The 22,989-nt window shown below is 31.6% G+C and overlaps 1 protein-coding gene across 1 annotated transcript in view; it reads right to left on the reverse strand.

The window, feature by feature from the left end:
* Positions 1 to 9,266: 9,266 nt before the first annotated feature.
* LOC143232545 (puratrophin-1-like) overlaps positions 9,267 to 22,989 on the reverse strand; it is an 18,258-nt gene continuing 4,535 nt past the window's right edge. Inside the window, exons 2-7 of the mRNA XM_076468115.1 lie at positions 19,075 to 19,254; positions 16,616 to 16,793; positions 15,576 to 15,692; positions 14,915 to 15,124; positions 11,157 to 11,326; positions 9,267 to 9,945 (exon numbers count right to left, since the gene is read on the reverse strand). Coding sequence (XP_076324230.1) covers positions 9,922 to 9,945; positions 11,157 to 11,326; positions 14,915 to 15,124; positions 15,576 to 15,692; positions 16,616 to 16,793; positions 19,075 to 19,254 — 879 coding nt within the window. The 3' untranslated portion in view covers positions 9,267 to 9,921. The remainder of the gene's footprint in view (positions 9,946 to 11,156; positions 11,327 to 14,914; positions 15,125 to 15,575; positions 15,693 to 16,615; positions 16,794 to 19,074; positions 19,255 to 22,989) is intronic.

The raw sequence follows: 22,989 nt of genomic DNA on the forward strand, positions 1-22,989 counted from the left end.
AATTGCTTGTCGTAGACCTGGACCATCGAAAAGATACTCAGATCTAGACAAGCTATAAGACTATTGTATATAATCCATCATTTGTAATAACTATTACTAATAAATGTTATTATAAATTGTCTTCTTTTTATGTTTGTGTATTAAAAGATATTTATGTTAAAAAACGAAACTGTATGTAACAATTTTGGGGACAAATAACATAAATATAATGCATATCAACATTAATTAACTGCTAAGCTCATATTAAAATTCCGAGTACATGAAGTAGCTGTACATAACATAATAAATCCGAGACTCATTAGAAATAAGCTGTAATGCGTAACACATTAGATGTTTGTTTGTTTGTTTAATTTCGTGCCAAGCTACACAAAGGTTGTCTCCACTAGCCGTCCCTAATTTATTAGTGCATTGGCAAATCTTATTTTTAAGTAAATAATAGCAAGTAATACTTTACAAGAAAAATAACAATATAAAAATAATGAGATCAGTTGTTGTTTTCGAATTAAGCACAAAGCTACACAAGGGGCTATCGGTGTTCTGCCCACCACGGGTATCGAAACTCGGATTGTAGCGTTGTAAATCCGCAGACATACCCTGAGCAACTGGGGGTCGTAATGAGATCCTTAAATATTAACTGTTACACTAAACATACTTTTTAGAAAAAAAATAGCATTTTAATTACATTTTTCTGAAATATTAGTATTTCGTTTAATACCTGTTTTTGTGGCGTCCACCTCCTCTGTTTCAACATTAGATGTGGACATTAAATACTCTTTATTTATCACTAATTATTGATAATAATTTACAGGGTAATATAGAAACTGATGAAAATGAAAACAGAATTTGTTACGTATAGTGGATTATGATTCATCTACAAAAGAACGTTACAAAACTAATATCAAAATTATACACACTCCTTTAAAACCCAAAACCATAACTGCTTTAACTTAGACTTGAACACGTGATTTTTTTATCTAGTTAAGCAAATATTATTTATAAGGAAATAATAATAAAAACTTCTCATATTAATGAGAATATTAATGTTGCAGTAAACGCCCTTGCCCAGAAAAACAATAACATTATAAATTGTAATTTTTTAAATATTAATTTTCCGTTTAGTGAATAATTAACAGTGTCCACCTTTTCTGATTCAAGAGTGGTTGTGCACACGAAATAATCATTGCTTTTAGTGATATATTTTGATAGTAATTTAAAGGGTAACACAGAAGAATTAGTACAACTGATAAAAAATGCAAGTGCGAGTTGTTACGTATGGTTCACTGGTTTATCTACAAACCAATGTTTAAAACCAAAACTAGCTATGAATAAACCTTACAAAAAACATGACCAGCTGTGCATTGATCTCGTAATGTAAGAGTAGGTTTGGTTTCGGAAAAGATAATTTTAAGCATCAAGGTCAGCTCCAGATTTCTGCAGTCCTTTGTTTGACTGTTTGTGTCAAGCGCGTTTATAATTTAGTTTACTTAATTTTAATAAGTGGTTCGACAAATGCATCTTTCATAAAAAGCCTATTGGGTCTGATACTTCCCTTCCGTAATTTACAGAAACTTGCAAAAGTATTCACCTCCTACAAATTTTCCATATTTTGTTGCAATCATTAAACTTTGAGATAACATTTTATATTTTAAATCTGCACAGCATAAAGCTTAAAAAATGCTCAGATTATAGAAGTTAGAATTTCAAAGAAAATTATAATATTTTCAGTTGCACAAGTATTCATGTGTTTGTGTTTTTCTTATAGCAAAGCCACATCGGGCTATCTGCTCAGCCCACCGAGGGGAATCGAACCCCTGACTTTGCGTTGTAGATCCGGAGACATACCGCTGTAATAGCGGGGAGGCGACACAAGTATTCAACCCCTTTGCTACGACAACCCTAAATCAGTTTAGGTGGAAATGATCAGTAACATCATTCATTAGTTAGATAAAGTTACAAGTAAATTACAACATTCTTCATTGGTCGGATGGAGCAAGATGTAACTCTCTTTATTGGTCATTTAAAGTTACAAGTAAAACAACTTAAGATTTTGTATGATATTGATACTTACCTAAGTAGAAATGTTAGGAAGAGAATTGTTTTTATATTTATTTGGAATTGTTCTTTTATCATGAAACTAAGATAATTTTAAAGCAGTCGTCTTGTTATACAAATAACGATTTAATAAACAGAAAATTGACAGGTTTTTAATGACTTCAATGATTCTTCGTCCATTGAAGAGTTCTTTTTACACCTGAACCTTATCCACCCTGACATTAAATTTACCGATGAACATAAGCCATACATTTCTGTATCTGAATGTCCTTGACAATAAGTTTCACACTCCCAGTTGTCATAAGAACAACCCTGGATTAAAACAAGAGCTTACTAGGATGAAGCCCAGAGCCTCACACTAATTAAGTGGCCTTAAGCTATGATTGTAAACGTATTACACGTAGAGTTTCTGTTTCAAGGGAGCCTCTATAAGTTGAAAATCCTAGGGCCAATAAACTCCTTAATCCGGCCTTGCATAAAGATAATCACACAGGCTTATATGTACCTCGGAACTCCTACAGAAACCTTTCTCAAAAATTAGGCATCGTAAAAACTCTGTATCATTCTATCAAGACAATGCTAAACTTCTGTATAGAGAAACAATATAAAACGCCGTAAAATTAAAGAAAGCCTTAATAATTAAACAGCATGAATCCAAAATTAATAAATGTTCTGTTATACAGCAATATCTTTTCCAACCTGTTTCAAACTTCTAAGATCGACTTGTTGTACAGATATGTTTTATCGTTTCTGTTTTTGAAGTAGATTTATAACGTAGCACAATCAAACTGTATTATCTATCGTAAACACTGTTTTAAACACATACGTCACAACGTGAGGTATTTAACATTGTTATGTTGTAGATTTTATTGATGATAAAATAATTAATATTATAAACAATAGGCAATACATAATACCGCGTAAAATCTTTTAACAATATTTTGAATCATAATTTAAGTATAATGACAAATTGATTTGAATAGAATTTTCGGCCCTTTCATAATTGGTTATCGAGAGAAACATATATACTGTTTATTTTATAACGGAAGTTACAAATATTTTAATAGCGCATGACGCCAGAAAGGGGCTCAGCTCAAAGTGACATTCGGTGCTCTTTGAAGTTTGGTAACTTTTGGATTAACGTACTTTCTTTTAACATAATTTAAAGTTTTATTTATTAATTTGCCTAACTTCCAACTGATTTTCTGATCAAGATTCCTCCTGTGTAAAAACTAATATTAATTGTTTTACCATTTTTAACATTTGTGTGTATGTCTGTGTGTGTGTGGGTCATGTTAAGCTCGACCAATCAAACACTAAAATATCCATCACCAGGTTCCACAGGAAACTCTATTATTCTGTTCTCCAGTTTCTTACACTAAGATATCTATCCGTCGCCAGGTTCCACAGGAAACTCTATTATTCTCTTCTCCAGTTTCTTACTCTAAGATACCCATCCGTCGCCAGGTTCCACAGGAAACTATTATTCTGTTCTCCAGTTTCTTACACTAAGATATCCATCTGTCGCCAGGTTCCACAGGAAACTCTATTATTCTGTTCTCCAGTTTCTTACACTAAGATATCCATCCGTCACCAGGTTCCACGGAAAACTCTATTATTCTGTTCTCCAGTTTCTTACACTGAGATATCCATCCGTCGCCAGGTTCCCCAGGAAAATCTATTATTCTGTTCTCCAGTTTCTTTCACTAAGATATCCATCCGTCGCCAGGTTCCACAGGAAACTCTATTATTCTGTTCTCCAGTTTCTTACACTAAGATATCCATCCGTCGCCAGGTTCCACAGGAAACTCTATTATTCTGTTCTCCAGTTTCTTACACTAAGATATCCATCACCAGGTTCCACAGGAAACTCTATTATTCTGTTCTCCAGTTTCTTACACTAAGATATCCATCCGTTGCCAGGTTCCATAGGAAACTCTATTATTCTATTCTCCAGTTTCTTTCACTAAGATATCCATCCATCGCCAGGTTCCACAGGAAACTCTATTATTCTCTTCTCCAGTTTCTTACACTAAGATATCCATCCGTCGCCAGGTTCCACAAAAAACTCTATTATTCTCTTCTCCAGTTTCTTACACTAAGATATCCATCCGTCGCCAGGTTCCACATGAAACTCTATTATTCTCTTCTCCAGTTTCTTACACTAAGATATCCATCCGTCGCCAGGTTCCACAGGAAACTCTATTATTCTGTTCTCTAGTTTCTTACACTAAGATGTCCATCCGTCGCCAGGTTCCACAGGAAACTCTATTATTCTGTTCTCTAGTTTCTTACACTAAGATATCCATCCGTTGCCAGGTTCCACAGGAAACTCTATTATTCTGTTCTCCAGTTTCTTACACTAAGATATCCATCCGTCGCCAGGTTCCACAGGAAACTCTATTATTCTCTTCTCCAGTTTCTTACACTAAGATATCCATTCGTCGCCAAGTTCCACAGGAAACTCTATTATTCTGTTCTCCAGTTTCTTACACTAAGATATCCATTCGTCGCCATGTTCCACAGGAAACTCTATTATTCTGTTCTCCAGTTTCTTACACTAAGATATCCATACGTCGCCATGTTCCACAGGAAACTCTATTATTCTGTTATCCTGTTTCTTCTCAAAGTTCTTAGTCAGTAGCTTATTTGTTTTTTATCTCTAAAGGCTTTTTAGCCATTGCAGTCTTGGTTCTGATTTCATTAGAATACCAACCATTTCATAAGTTGAGAAACACTTTCAAACTTTCATAGTAAAGTTTAGTTTACTAGTTTCTTTTCTTGACACCTTTACTTCTTTAGTTTAAAATTTTTGTTATATATATACATGGTACGTATGTATTAGTTTGTTACATATATAGTGCGTATGTTAAAAATAAGAAACAAAAAACGCTGCATTTATTGAAAAGATCCCAGGGTACAAACTATAATGTGGGATACAAAATGTGCCCCAGGTTTTGGAGGTACCTGTGAAGTAAGACCGACATTGTGGTGGGGATACACCGTTTATCAGCCTTAACCTCCATTTGCCAGTCTCATATAAGAAATAAAGGAGTAGTAAATATAAATTCGGAGAGTAAGAAGTGGGTGCTTCCCACAATGTCCCACATCTATATCACCATTCACTGCCGATAGACAATTGTGGGAAGGTGACTGTTCTTAAAAGTAAAGAATAAGAAAAAAATAATTGAAATAAAAATAAGAATATGAATGTTTTAAGGCTTTTCTCAATTCCTGTTTATGTACAGTGTTAAGCAAAGTATAATAATTTTTAACTGTTTGTAAATTAAAATGTTTTTTTGTTCTAACCAAACCACTGTTAACAGTTCTTGTATATGTTTCTCAATGAAAACTGCACATCCCATACAAAGCAGTAAATCTTTATTTGACATAAAGAATTAGCAAAATAATGGGTGTTTTTACCCACATTACATTGATATGTTATTAAACTGAGAATATCTTACCAGTGTTTCTACCCACATTACATTGATATGTTATTAAACTAAGAATATCTTACCAGTGTTTCTACCCACATTACATTGATATGTTATTAAACTGAGAATATCTTACCAGTGTTTCTACCCACATTACATTGATATGTTATTAAACTGAGAATATCTTACCAGTGTTTCCACCCACATTACATTGATATGTTATTAAAGTAAGAATATCTTACCAGTGTTTCTACCCACATTACATTGATATGTTATTAAACTGAGAATATCTTACCAGTGTTTCCACCCACATTACATTGATATGTTATTAAAGTAAGAATATCTTACCAGTGTTTCTACCCACATTACATTGATATGTTATTAAACTGAGAATATCTTACCAGTGTTTCTACCCACATTACATTGATATGTTATTAAACTGAGAATATCTTACCAGTGTTTCTACCCACAATACATTGATGTTATTAAACTGAGAATATCTTACCAGTGTTTCTACCCACATTACATTGATATGTTATTAAACTGAGAATATCTTACCAGTGTTTCTACCCACATTACATTGATATGTTATTAAACTGAGAATATCTTACCAGTGTTTCTACCCACATTACATTGATATGTTATTAAACTGAGAATATCTTACCAGTGTTTCTACCCACATTACATTGATATGTTATTAAACTGAGAATATCTTACCAGTGTTTCCACCCACATTACATTGATATGTTATTAAACTGAGAATATCGTACCAGTGTTTCTACCCACATTACATTGATATGTTATTAAAGTAAGAATATCTTACCAGTGTTTCTACCCACATTACATTGATATGTTATTAAACTGAGAATATCTTACCAGTGTTTCTACCCACATTACATTGATATGTTATTAAACTGAGAATATCTTACCAGTGTTTCTACCCACATTACATTGATATGTTATTAAACTGAGAATATCTTACCAGTGTTTCTACCCACATTACATTGGTATGTTATTAAACTAAGAATATCTTACCAGTGTTTCTACCCACATTACATTGATATGTTATTAAACTGAGAATATCTTACCAGTGTTTCTACCCACATTACATTGATATGTTATTAAACTGAGAATATCTTACCAGTGTTTCTACCCACATTACATTGGTATGTTATTAAACTAAGAATATCTTACCAGTGTTTCTACCCACATTACATTGATATGTTATTAAACTGAGAATATCTTACCAGTGTTTCTACCCACATTACATTGATATGTTATTAAACTGAGAATATCTTACCAGTGTTTCTACCCACATTACATTGATATGTTATTAAACTGAGAATATCTTACCAGTGTTTCTACCCACATTACATTGATATGTTATTAAACTGAGAATATCTTACCAGTGTTTCTACCCACATTACATTGATATGTTATTAAACTGAGAATATCTTACCAGTGTTTCTACCCACATTACATTGATATGTTATTAAACTGAGAATATCTTACCAGTGTTTCTACCCACATTACATTGATATGTTATTAAACTGAGAATATCTTACCAGTGTTTCTACCCACATTACATTGATATGTTATTAAACTGAGAATATCTTACCAGTGTTTCTACCCACATTACATTGATGTTATTAAACTGAGAGTATCTTACCAGTGTTTCTACCCACATTACATTGATATGTTATTAAACTGAGAATATCTTACCAGTGTTTCTACCCACATTACATTGATATGTTATTAAACTGAGAATATCTTACCAGTGTTTCTACCCACATTACATTGATATGTTATTAAACTGAGAATATCTTACCAGTGTTTCTACCCACATTACATTGATATGTTATTAAACTGAGAATATCTTACCAGTGTTTCCACCCACATTACATTGATATGTTATTAAAGTAAGAATATCTTACCAGTGTTTCCACCCACATTACATTGATATGTTATTAAAGTAAGAATATCTTACCAGTGTTTCTACCCACATTACATTGATATGTTATTAAACTGAGAATATCTTACCAGTGTTTCTACCCACATTACATTGATATGTTATTAAACTGAGAATATCTTACCAGTGTTTCTACCCACATTACATTGATATGTTATTAAACTGAGAGTATCTTACCAGTGTTTCTACCCACATTACATTGATATGTTATTAAACTAAGAATATCTCACCAGTGTTTCTACCCACATTACATTGATATGTTATTAAACTGAGAATATCTTACCAGTGTTTCTACCCACATTACATTGATATGTTATTAAACTGAGAATATCTTACCAGTGTTTCTACCCACATTACATTGATATGTTATTAAACTGAGAATATCTTACCAGTGTTTCTACCCACATTACATTGGTATGTTATTAAACTAAGAATATCTTACCAGTGTTTCTACCCACATTACATTGATATGTTATTAAACTGAGAATATCTTACCAGTGTTTCTACCCACATTACATTGATATGTTATTAAACTGAGAATATCTTACCAGTGTTTCTACCCACATTACATTGATATGTTATTAAACTGAGAATATCTTACCAGTGTTTCTACCCACATTACATTGATATGTTATTAAACTAAGAATATCTTACCAGTGTTTCTACCCACATTACATTGATATGTTATTAAACTGAGAATATCTTACCAGTGTTTCTACCCACATTACATTGATATGTTATTAAACTGAGAATATCTTACCAGTGTTTCTACCCACATTACATTGATATGTTATTAAACTGAGAATATCTTACCAGTGTTTCCACCCACATTACATTGATATGTTATTAAAGTAAGAATATCTTACCAGTGTTTCCACCCACATTACATTGATATGTTATTAAACTAAGAATATCTTACCAGTGTTTCTACCCACATTACATTGATATGTTATTAAACTGAGAATATCTTACCAGTGTTTCTACCCACATTACATTGATATGTTATTAAACTGAGAATATCTTACCAGTGTTTCTACCCACATTACATTGGTATGTTATTAAACTAAGAATATCTTACCAGTGTTTCTACCCACATTACATTGATATGTTATTAAACTGAGAATATCTTACCAGTGTTTCTACCCACATTACATTGATATGTTATTAAACTGAGAATATCTTACCAGTGTTTCTACCCACATTACATTGATATGTTATTAAACTGAGAATATCTTACCAGTGTTTCTACCCACATTACATTGGTATGTTATTAAACTAAGAATATCTTACCAGTGTTTCTACCCACATTACATTGATATGTTATTAAACTGAGAATATCTTACCAGTGTTTCTACCCACATTACATTGATATGTTATTAAACTGAGAGTATCTTACCAGTGTTTCTACCCACATTACATTGATATGTTATTAAACTGAGAATATCTTACCAGTGTTTCTACCCACATTATATTGATATGTTATTAAACTGAGAATATCTTACCAGTGTTTCTACACGTACAGAAAATGGCACATAGAAATAATCAAGAGTGTATGTTATCTATACTACAGTACTGTCATTGTCTTAGAGAATACCATAAAAGAATTAAACTTTTATACAAACCTATGTACATACCACAGTAAGCTAAAAGCCATCAAACTAAAAGTAATGTAAAAACTACATCATTTCAACTGACAAAGAACTGGCTTAGCATGAAGTAAAGAAATATTACTTAAGATTACTGTTTAGTTTGTTTGAATAGTTAATGGAAAAACAATCATGCATCTTGAGAGGAAGGAACGTTCTACTGTTCTATAAATATCAATTAGAATTTTATTTATCAAAAAACTGAAGAAGCTTTTAGTAAGAAGTGACATTTATACATTTATATATATATTAAAAATAATGTTGATGAAGTCAAACAATATACATTTTTACAAGCAATAGAACTAATAAGCTAAACAAGTTAAATAGATATTCAGGAGTTTGAAATACAAGCTTTTAAGCTCTAGATTTTAATGTTATCTTATTAGAAGTTTTACCAAGTCATTTGGATTAAGTTACAATATTTAAATACAGAATGATATTACTAAATAATGGATTTATAGCAATAATAAAAATCTTAAAACACTTTGTTTTGTTTAATTTTTTACAAGTAAGTGAACATAATATTAATAATGGTACAAAACTAAATTATAGTGTTAATAGCCACACTATAAATCACCAACAGAACTGATACTGCAGGTGCCATAGCTGATATGGTTTTACTCATTTTGTGCGACAGTTTCTTTCACCTGTTCCAACAACCATATTTTTCTTTGTAAATATTACAAATATTATTTAAATTACTTGACTGGAAGAAGCATATGATCCAATGGTGATTCAAATGTTTGGTTAACCATTTGGCACAGTTTTGAAACAATTATTCCTTGACCCAATACAATCTTCTTGTAACTTGTGCCTTTGATTACACAGTGACTGTTTCATGAAGCTGAAAGTGAAGAATCATGCCATATTAATAAGGACATGTTATTGTAATTATAAAGTTATGGCAAAAACTACTGTTTGCTCACAATATAATCTTTTCTCACCTGTAAGTGTAAAATAAGATAAAAATGCTAAATGCTAGTACTACATATTACCATCCTGTTTTATACAATACACTACTGTGGTTTTCACATGTAGCATCTTAATGAGTAATTTTGTTTCTACATGTAAATAACTATCTAAACAATTAATAGTTTTGTTTTCTGTTTACTTACTGATAAAGTATATTTTATTACAATTTAGTTAGTTTGTTTGTTTTGAATTTCATGGAAAGCTACATGAGGGCTATCTACACTAGCCACCCCTAATTTAGCAGTGTAAGACTAGAGGGAAGGCTAGTCATCACCACCCACCACCAACTCTTGGGCTACTCTTTTACCAATGAATAGTGGGATTGACTGTCACATTATAATGCCCCCACAGCTGAAAGTACAAGTGTTTGGTGCGACGGGGATTCAAACTCGCGACCCTCAGGTTATGAGCTGAGTGCCTTGACCTCATGCTGGGCCTTATTATAACTTACAGCTTTTACAGTAAGTAGGATTAGTTTTTTGAACATGTGACATTTCCTTATTTTGACTTGTGTATTTAATAATGATCTCACCAGTGACTAAAATGTCTTACCTGTTTTAAAAACTAATCTCACTTACTATAAAAGCTGTAAATTGTAATAAAACATCTAAACAACTATGTGAAATTGTTCAAATTCTATGTAAAAGTACAGGGAATGTCAGCAGAAAATAAGTGGATGAACTGCAACATTTTTCTGATTGACTTACATATTAATATCACTTGTTAGTATTCCACAAACTACAAAAATTTATAAAACAGATAAAATGGACCCAGTGATCAAAATTCTCATGGTTCCACAAGCAACTTGGTGTATAAAAAAAATGAGAAAAATATGCTTGAAACACTGATGTCTAACCTCTCATGTAAATAAGTTAATATTAATTTTCTACAAAGATTTAAACTGGTTTTAAGCACTTTATTGGACCAGGATAAAGCTCTTTAAACAGCTGAGTACTTTTTAGTATTTAAGAGAGTCAAATGTATCACTTATCTCTTAAATTAACAATTTCTGATAAAATTACAGATTTAATACATTACACCCAGCATTAAGATGAATTATAAAGAATAACTAATAATATCAACCTCTTCTAAGAACTGCTTATCACTTCGTAAATGTGTTGATGGCGGTGGATTTGTGACAAGTGATTCATTAGACAGCATACTGTCACTACGTTCAGGTTTCTTGTGTTGAAGCTCACACAACTCTGAAGGACACTCACCAGTCATACTGACATCTGTATCAATTCCACTTTCTATAAAAAGAAAAAGAATATCTACTGCAGTAATTTTAAATTACTTACATGTAATCTAATCCAGATATAAATTTATACATGGCTTCAAAGCTAATTTATAAAATTGGGAGTAAGATATTATAAGATCAAAATAGTATTTCTTACTAATACCTATAGTCTTGTTTTTCTAACATAGGTAATCACAACAGTAAAATCTGTAATATACTGTATCTCATAACTGCACCCTTTAAGTGTTTAAATATTGTACCCTATACTTGTTTAAATTCAGTAGTCAGGAATTCTTTGACTACTGTACCCTGTAAGTGTTCAAATACTACACTCTGGTTCTCCTCCATAGCACCAGAACTTCCAAACGTTGTTCACAACCAGATGTTTGAGAAAGGTTGGTATTGTCTTGTACATCTTCGTTCTAGTGACTAACAACATAAAAAGTGTGATTGATACACATGTGGTATATAAGGCTGTAGATAAATGTTACATTATTTGTATCACCAAATGATCCACCCATGGTTCACATTTATGCTATACACAGGTGGCTCATTTCGCTATTAGTAAATAAGTTTATTCTTGGTGGAGCAAATGAACCACATGTGGTGTGGTGGGATGTTTTGTTTTTTTTACCATCTCACACACATGAAAATATGCACATGTGTATGTGTGTGTATATATACACACACACAAAATTAATTTTACTTGTGTACATTTCACTACCTCTCATTTTTTTGTATTTAGTTTTTCCTGGCCCTCATGCCACTTTCTAGTCCTAGTTTAAAAATTCTCTTATGGCTGAGCTAATAGCCTTAGCAAACAAGTGAGTTCTTACCTTATGTAAATGTAAACCATCCATTTCAAAAACTCCTTTTTTCCACTGAACCAATTCCACTATTCCAACAAGCCTATCTGCTCATTCTTACAAACTAACCCTAGCCTAGCATTTAAATCTAGTGACGTACTTGTAATGTCATCCCCACAGTTAATTCTGGGCAGTACCCCTGACAAAATTAAGTTATGGTCTTTTTAATTAAATGCCTTTATCAACCCTTTGTACTTATTATGTGGCTCCTCTGACCTACCTTTTCCTACATCATTAGCCCCTATGTGCACTACAGAAACTGCATCTCTGCCAGTCCTCTTTATTACATCTCCTGCTCTGTCAGTGAAAACCTCCACCTGTGCCCCTGGGTAGCACAATATGATTTGTTTACCCTGTTTACCCAACTGTACTCTACAATTGTTTATCTGTTCCACCATGTAATTGTTTAAATAATGTACCCTATAATTGTTTAACCCTGTCACAATGGGTTATTGGTCAAAGGCTACATCACACTTGTTGACTTGCATTCAAACATTTATTAAACCACTATTTTATGAATTTATGTTAATAAGTTTGGTATCAAATTGTAGGTTATAATTCAAATATTAATGTTAAGTATAAATTAATTTCTTACTTTAAAAACATATATTACAAGAACAAACCTTAATATTGATTTTTGTGTGTCACATGGAATGTTCAATGTAGCACTGGTTGAAATTAGATGTTTGTGATGTCAAAATACTGAGTTCAGGATTTCCTATGAATTAGGAAGTCAAATTACCAGTATTCACAAGCTAGAATATAAACTAAAAATCTTACATCTTCTCTGTTTGCTCAGATATAGCTTATGTACTGAATCAAATACAGTGGCCCAATCACCTCTTTCCATTTTTGGAAATGGGTCTTATATATATTCAATAAAAGAAATGTCAATAACCATTCGAAAGCTCAGAATGTCTCCCAGGTTGCTTTGTTAGCCATTTTAAAGTGCTTCAAAACCATCTCATAATTTCAAACCAAGATTTCAAGCAGTGAGCTTGTGTCTTTAATCTGCTTGAAATTCCATAATTTTTTTTTAGACAAAATGCAACTTAGTTACTATGCTTGATAAATTATAGTACAATTCTATAGTACTGATACAGTCATTTATGAATTTTGGGTTATTTCAAATGTATATATAAAACTGAAGAAAAACTGTTTCATTTCACATTCTCCACGTGCAAAATTTGATAAGGCTTAACAACCTATGGCAAGCAGCAAACAAATATGAAAGTCATCATAACAAAAAGACATAATTGTTTGAAACATTTATTTTTCCTGTTCTATGTTTGAAAAAAAAAAAAGTTTAAAACGTTTTGTAAATAATAATAATCTATATACATATATAAAATATAATAACTGAAACGTGACTGTGTTTTACCAAATACTAGTGCACAAAAAGCACAGCCAAAACAGATCTCTTTGGAAAGACTAAAAGTCAGTTTTATATTATTGGATATGGCACGTGGTCCATCTCAATGCACCTTCTATAATGTTAGCCAGGAAGGTCAGGGTAATAAAAATAATACATATACATATAAATGTATAATGTTATGAGATTTTAGCTAGTTACACTAAATATTTATGTTTTTATGTTATAATATGTAGTCATTCTGAAATAAAAAACGCATAATTTATATTTATTTCCTAATTTTTAAGATGGTTACAAGGTTGGTCAAATTACAGATCCCATATAATTATGGTAGAGAAAATAACAGAAAATATAAAGTTTTGCTGAAAACAAAAATTTGAACTGTATTTAGGAGGTTTTAAACATTATCCAAATAAAATATGAGAATTTTGAAACAAAAAATAGTTTTTAATCATAACACGAAAACCACTTCATGCTCACACTAGCAACATAATAGACTCAATTTTTTCACAAACAAATTTTTATAAAGAGTACTTCGTTAAAAATTTGATTTTTGTGTAAAAAAAATTCCAGTCTTTACTAAAAGTCTACAAATTTTGTAAAGAAAGTATCAAAAGTTATAGCATAAATACTTAACTCCCATATATCATATGGAGCCCACTGCAAAATGGTTCACTATTGTACTCTCCAATTATAAAAATACTGTATCCTATAACTATTTAAAGATACGTTTAGGTTTAGTAATGAAAGAGTAACCTTTCTTTAATGGCATGTTAAAAAAGTTGAAAGTATGGTCCAAAATTATGAGTTTGAAATATACCAAATCTCTGGTCACAATCATGAAAAATCAGTGTTATTAATTTTTTAGCTATATTTTATGTCGTATGGTAAAAACTTCAATACTGTTATCTCCAACTACCGAAGTGAAAGATTAACAATGATAGAACTCTAGCTTAAAATCCTAAGTAATATACACTTGTTACTTTAACACCTAGAAGACAATAAAAAATATGGTATTCTGAATAATGAAATTGAATAGTATAGCAACCAATGCTGGATTTTAAAACATCATAAATAAAATTCTATCACTACAAAAGAAGTAACACCTAAATTGTAAGGAAAAAAGTTCAAAATGTAAATAGTACAAATACAACAGTTTGAGTTTGGCTGAAGCTAGATTTTACATATTTACAACTTTTAAATACAAAAAAAACAAAAAACGATTTACATATAACTGATAATTTGATGCAAATATTTAAGACTATGTTAATATTGCTTGTCATCTGGAAGAATTATATGAGAAGGCTCTCTAAAAAACGAGTGTATTTCTCCAAAGTTTGAAGAGACATTTTTTATAACTGACCTGCAGAACAGTGAGATTCCTCCATAAGGTTTTGTAGGAAAACACGGCTTTCACCTGGCTCAAGGCCTAACTGTAGAGCTCCGTAACAAGTGTAAGAAGACTGACTACTTCCTGATGATGAACTACTTACAGATATAATAGAATGAGGCCGTTTATTGCTTCGCAGATAATCATTTGGTGACACAGTAACTGAGCTGTGGAATTGAGGCACTAGATAAAATGCAAATATCATTAATCATATGTTAATCATATGAAGCACAGCAGTGATTCAGTCTATCAGTTAGTGATAATACTATGGTTTAAAACCTTCAACTCAAACTAGGTTTACAAATAATAATACAACTGTGAATAAAAATGAAATTTATGGTTGCAAAATTGTACTTTGAAAATTATACATGGTGTTTATTTTAGCACAAAGCTACAAAATGGGTTATCTTTGCTGTTACCACCATGGAGACTATAAACTATTAGAAAGTATTAAAAAACTAACATGTTTTGGGTCACACAGTTTAACTCTTGTTCAGAAGAAAGAAACATTTAATTACACACACAATATACCATTATAAAAGTAAGAAGTACATTATTTTTTCAATACGTTACTCAAATATTGGAACAAGGTTATTTTCAGTGTGCCTGTAAATGTATCATTATGAAAAACTACCTCTGCTACTTTGCTGAACAGCTACTAGTCGATCATTGATCTGATCTTCACTGGGCTTGATGTCCAAGCATGGCTTGTTGCCAATCCCCATTGATGACATTTCTGCCAAACGCATTTCTAAACATAATGAAAACAACCACATAATGCAGTAATAGATACACTGGTGGAATAGAAGTTAATGATGAAGAGCAGAACAACGGAACCAATAACAAACATTTGACATGTGTGTATACAATAAAAAACATTTAATTCTTGAATGTTTCAGAATATGCATGTTCACCTTCAGTAAACTACACTGAAAAAGGTAAAATAAGAGGTACAACATTATATAAAGCTTAAACCTTTTATAAAAGTAATTAAGATACAGAATAAAAGGATGAAATAGATTAAAAACAGCCAAATAAACAAGAAAGAATAAAAAATACAAAATTGGAATCATATTATAGAAGTTATTCAAAACAGACTTAATTCTTAATGAAGCTGTGATATTATGTTGGAGTTAATTTATAATAGGTAAACTTTGTTTAATTAGACGTTCAATACTGAATAATCCAGATAACATTTTGAAATCTATACTCAAGATTGGTGTGGCTGTTGTTTTCATTATGTGTGTGTAAATTGCAAGTCTGGTGGATTTGACAGTTTTGTATTTCCAAGTTCTGCTTGATGCTCACAGGTGTAACTTGCATATAATTTCGGTCATGTATATGGCATTACAGCCACTACATGTATATTTATATGCAATCCTAGAACACTTAGGGTTAAGTAATAGGTCTGTATATCTCCACAGATTTTGTATTTTGAGTGGTGCTTTAAATATTATTTGTAGTTGCATTTGCAAATAAAATGTTTTAACTATTACTAAAATATGTAGTTTCAATATGAAAGTTTACTTACCAAGAAAGAAAAGAATGATAAGTACTAATAGATATCTGTCAGTGCTGGTGATGTAACTGTACAGTTAGATTAAAGGGTTTTATAAACTAATGTTCTAAAAACTTTTGATATAAACAGCTCCCATATCTAAAATATATCCTCACCTCTGTTTCTTAATGCTTGCTTCCACAGAAGCTTAGAGACTTCATGAACCCAAGCAGCCTTTACATCAGAGTTTGGTGCCTGCAGTATGTAGGTGTCATTCAACTTTCTTTTACGAAACCAGATTTCAAACTTAGTAGGACTGTCACCTGTTTTCTCTGTCATTCCAATATCAGAAGTCTAAAGTGTTAGATTAATCATTTAAAACATTAAGAAAAAAGGATTTAACATTTATTCCTCAAAAATATCATGAAAAGTTCATTTTTAATTATTTCTCAGAGACCTAACAACAAAACTAGCAGTAGTTGTCATTTATGTTTGTAAACTTGCGTTTCTTTCATTTTATGTAACAATAGGAATAAATTTTCTTTCGTGGAATTTAAAAAACAAATTTCAAAATGTCTCCATTTGCAACAAACTTACAAGTTATTACACCTTTCAAAATTTCAGAGTCAGGGATAACATACAATGCTACAGTTTCATAGTGAACTTTTTATTGTCTACTGCAAGAGGATAGCATAACATAAGTGAATCATTATAGTATGATGTGCCAAAACTCATAAGCAGCACAATACCCAATGCTTTTAAACAGTATGTGGCAGTATCATGAGGGTTAGTGTCGTTAAAACCAGTGTTCACACTTATGCAACTGCCCACGACTACATTTAATATGCTTTAAGTTATACAAACAAGATTCTTCAAGATACTTTAAAGCAGAATAAGTACTTTAACATTGTCTTTATTTCAAACATTCATTTAACCTAAACTGCAGTGTATGACTTTTAAACCTTTTCAGCACATTATATACAAAAGAAACATGCAGTAACTATGAACATTCCTCACATAACCTTGTAAGGTTTTGTTAAAGTTTATAATCATTTTGTACACAAAGAATAACATTATTTTACTTGCATCTTTCTAATAAAAATGACATTTATCTATAGTAGTAACTTGCATCATCATCAAAATATTAAATAATTTGAGTGTAAAGTGAGTTTTATTTCAAGTATCAAAAAAAGTTGGTTTGTTTTATAGTTTTCACAATCTCTAGGAGCCCCTAAAATGACATTTAAAAGTTTTTAAATTACATGTTTATATTTTATTTTAATAGTTTTTACTATATCACTAATTCTAACTATTATAACCAACACATAATGCAGTGAAGTAACTAAAATTAGGAAATGGGAAAAAAACATACTTTCTTTATTTTTTGCAGAATATCTTTAAAGATTTTCCTTTATCAAAATTTGTAATTTTGAGTTTTATCCATTTCACATATACTTAATTTTTAATATTTTCTTTTCCTTGACTGCTTATTATTACATCTCAACACAAGTGACCAGTGCTCTCAAGGCATACTACAATTTCTTTAGAAAACATGCACAGCCCTTTGGCCAAATTTTTGTTTGGCTCATAATATCATAAGCCTTGAGAATGAATACAAAGCATAATGCATACTTTAAAAATATTTAAACCTTTTAATTATGCATTTTAAAACATAACCAATACATAATTGACTAAAGTAAAATAATAAGACTTAAATACAATTTAAACTGTATCTCTAACTATTATGTATTTAGGTGAAAAAAACACAAGTGTTAAAGTTGATCAAGAACCCAACAATACTACAGCCAATTGCATGTACTATGTGAAAACAACTAAGCACCAATTTTAAAGTAAACATTGTTAAATTACACTATAAAATTACTTATTTCTAGTGTCTATACACATTTATATGGAGGCTATATAGCTCAAACACATCTGTTGAAAGTGGGTGTAGGAGTTGACAAATGTTTAAAGATTTATTACTTGTTTAAATTGTATTCATTTAGAGAACACTGAAATGAAAAAGTCAAAAGGTTATGTAAGCATATTGTTCTCTAGACCTACATCTACTCAACTACCATTGTATTATTATAGATACAGAGTGCCAAAAGAGAATCTTATCTCATTGGTCGTGTGATAATACATCCAAAGTTAAGTAATTTTTTAAAGGTTTATTTTAAAATAAAGAACTTAAAACTTGTATAAAATAAAACTTTGAATCATAACATACATTATAATACTAATATCTTTCACATAAACTCTTAGTGTAGGTATTTAAATAAACTCTGAATATAACATAACTATTTGTGTGAAAAACATTTAATGGGGCTCCTGTTTTCTTGGTTATGAACAACCTTGCCATCCACTGTTTGAAAGCATGCAATGTTGTAGCCAATTTGGAGTGTGTTTTTTTTCTTCATCATACTTAAAACACATAAAAAGTTTTAAAAATACATGCTAAAATCCAACTTAGTCAAAAAAATGAATGTTTCATAGACCCAGAACCTGTAAGTCTGAGTACTCAGAAGTTGAATGTGTTAATGTTGAAACATTAAATATACTAAAGTAGAGATATGTAATTTGGCTTATCAATCATTCAAAGATAAAAACTAAATTATCGTACAGTGATACTAACTTTTATGCTATGCTTATACTGATAAATTTCATGTCCTTTTCGCTCAGGATCTCGTCGAGATTTACTGAAAAGGATCAGGTCTTCAAAAAGGAAAACATGGCGCAATGATTTTCGGGAGCGTCCTTGCCAAACTATGAATTCATCTTGTCTCAGAAGTCGTCCTTGCTCTTTAACATTCACCTATAAAATCATTTTGTTACAAACTTCTAATAATATAATACAACATGACATTTTTCAACTAAAATTCATGAACAGTCTGAGCTACAACAAACAGGGTTTTGTATTATGGTGAGATATAAGATAAATAAGCATACTGTTAGTCATCTGGATGCACTAGTCATTTACTTCTCTCATTTACATACAACTTAAGCCTATACAATGAGTTATAACAGGATAGTACTTGGACAAGGATTTCAACTTTCACATGCTATTTCTATCAAAACTGAAGACTTTTCAATACAAAATCTCTCTCAATTTCATAACAAATGGAATAGAATATAATAATAAAAATCTTTTAAGAAGAACATATATCATTGAGTTAGAGATATCACAGTTTAAAAGTCATTCAGTGCTGTCAGTGATTATTGTTCATGAAACAATTGAGAATTAAATCAAAAGTTAGAACTGGAAGGTTTATATTTCATTAGAGAGACCAGAAGAAAGGCAGAATAGTAAGTTCATTCTCCCTGAACTTGAATTAACATTGCATTCTCAAAACATGTAGTGCGTGATAGATGTGCCATGTTTTGAGTTCTGCAAGAATTCAGAAAAATATCACTAGTTGACATTGGATAAAACTATAAAATAAAAGCTGATAATACTATTGTGTGCAAAAAAACAGCTGACAACTGCACATGTAGACTCTACAACTACTCATGCAATAAATTGATGTTTATGATCCCTTGATCACAAAAAAAAAACATTAAAAAGATGTCTTGTCCCAAAACCACAAGTGATTTGAGTGGCATCCATATTCCCAAAAAAGAAAGATCATTCATGTGCTTAAAGAAGGAGAGGTGAATCCAAGTCAGGCTCCATGATCCACAGCATAGAGCAGGATAGAAGTCAGCTGAGCCTAGTTGAAAAACAAGGTGAAAAATAAAAAAAATACTCAGACTGATGACACATTGAATTGGAGCAAGAATAGCTGTTTTAGCACTGATAGTGAAGCCTGTCTTGATTGTTTCTGAGAGTAGAATCAAAATGTGACATTGTGAAAATTGATAAAATTGTGTTAGCAGTAACCAGTCATCTATGGAATAGTGTGTGCATAGTGCAATAGAATGGAGGTAATGAGATACAAAATCATAAAATACAGAAGAATCAATGTGAAACCTATGCGAGTCTGAAGATAAAAAACTGAAATTGCAATACCTGATCCTTGTGCACAAAATATTCTGACAGTGGTGGAAAGCCACTATGGCAATGTGTATATAGGAACCAATTAAAATGAACTTGGATATCTACAATCCCAGTAAAAAAATGTGAAATCAGATTGAGGAATAAGTAATTTGTAAATATTGGAGAATCTAGGGATTGATACAGATGAAAAAGATAGATGACTGGACACCAACCTCCTTTCTTCTTAGGTCTAACAATTAACAAGAATGAAGCCCTAGAAGAACTAACACAACCCTCTCACTACCACCAGACCAACCAAACTCTGACAGCCATAGAACTAAGTTTCAAATCCCAAAGATCTGCAAGAAATAGAAACTCTACAGACTGGATAGATAAGATGTAAAATGAATGATTAATACTTACTCAAGGACCTGTAGTGCTCCTGCATTCATTGTTAAGGTTACCACATACCCAGAAATTATTTGAACAGATATTGATGGTATATTATAAATCACCAACACCACTAGCAGCCATCCAACTGAGAACTGAAACCCTTGGATATAAAAAAAATATATTCTTGATAGCAATATACTGAGAGGTTGATGTTAGGGGTAGGGACCCACAAACGAGTGGAACTATGACCCCTTGTAGAAGCCAATTAAATTAGAGATGTCAACTTCAACAGGGATGAATATAGAAACAGAGAAAGGAACTAATGCGCATGCTAAAAATTAGCCCAATTTGTCATCAATCAAGTTTGTGATGCTGGAAGTTTTCCAATAAAGTGAAGTGTAAAGAAAATAAAATGGAGGATAGGAGAGTTGTAAGTCTATAAACTTACTCTGTCCCATTAGAGGATATTGATCTATTCAGATTAACTATAAACTTTACCTTACAATCCCGAAATTTTAGGAGCAAATGTATTATTTGACAGCTAGGAAATCCTTTCACCTAGTGATGGTAGGCTAAATCATAAAGTTCCATCAGCCATTTCACAGAAGGCATAACTGCTCCTTTAAATAACTGAGAAGTAAACTTCCCAGTATGAACCACAATGTTTGTAATGTAGAAAAAACTTAAAAACTTGCTTTCAGACTTTCCAGCCATCAAGTAAGATGCAGGCTCAAAAACAACTGGGAAAAGGCCCAAACCATCACACTCTTGATAAACCAATACAAGGAAATAATTCAAAGGCAGCTCATCACAAAGTGGCCTGCTTTTTGTTTTATATTTCATTTAAAGTGTGTGCAGATTACCATTGATTGGAACAAGATTTGGGCATGTAAGTTTGTTCTGTTAGAGCAAAGCAATGTTAAGCTGTTTGGCATGTCCACCATAGGGAATCAAACCCTGAACTCCAGCAATGCAAGATCACAAACTCATAACAGTCCAACAAGAGGACTGATAAGTCAACAGACTAAAAAAAGCTGCAGTCAATACAACTTCTGTCAAGAATGTTGAGGATTGCCCTCAACTGCAGCCTCAAAACTCACCAAACAGTCTCAAATGAAAGGGACTCACCCTGTTTGCCAGTTGTTGAGTGACGCTATATATCTGAGGTGAGATAGGAGAGATTTGACACCATACTGGAAATAATAATTCTGGAATTCATACCATAAAATGACAAATATAAGAATCAACTACATAACATGAAGAATGTTCAGAGTATATCCAATTGATCATAGTACTGGTAAGCTCATTAGTGACATTTTTTTGAGTGAAAAAGGATAACATTAATTATCTTAACGAGGTGCTTATATACAATACCAGGATAGAGGATGCATTTGACATAGGTGGAGAGTGTCAGGAGACAAATACCACCAAGGGAAATTAAACAGGTTATAAGAAAGTGGAGGAAACAAAGAAAAAAAATCATACCAATATTTAGATGGGCAAAAGAGAAAACCCTGGCAGTTGAGTAATAGTTGAAGTAGGGGTACGTATGTTTTGGAAAACAAATATTATTGTTGAAACGGTTCTCAGAAAACTATCAATCCCACAAAATCTTTTCATCAATGCAACATTTTGTCAGTACAGAAGTCACTGAATCAACCAACATAAAACAAGAATTCATGTACAAAACAAAGCTTAGCATCAAACGATATTTTAATCAGTACAAATAAACAACATCATTATCCAGACAGATGTAGACATACATCACTGCATTTAAAAATTATGTTAAGTAATTAGTTACGTCCTGGTTAGAATAAAACTTTATTCTGAAAAAAGAAAGGGGAGTCTCATCCTCCCAATGAAAAAGGCACTGTTTAGGACAATGTGCTTCTTTATAATAAGTTTTAAAAACGATGTATGAAAACATTCTTATTTATTTTAACAGAAATCCTTTCTTCATTCATTTGAAATTTTGTTTGAAGAGATTGCATTAAAACTGAACTCTGTCTGAATATTGTCTAAGATCTGTGTACAATGACTATATAGTTATTAACTACGGAGGAAAAAAATGTGGTAACGTGTTGTAAGCACTTCCTTACATGGGAGATTATGTTTAGTTATTACGTAGAATTAAAATAAACAGGATAATTTTATTTGACTCAGACCACACAAGATAAACAA

This window comes from Tachypleus tridentatus, chromosome 11 (assembly GCF_004210375.1).
Source record: "Tachypleus tridentatus isolate NWPU-2018 chromosome 11, ASM421037v1, whole genome shotgun sequence".
NCBI lineage: Eukaryota > Metazoa > Arthropoda > Merostomata > Xiphosura > Limulidae > Tachypleus > Tachypleus tridentatus.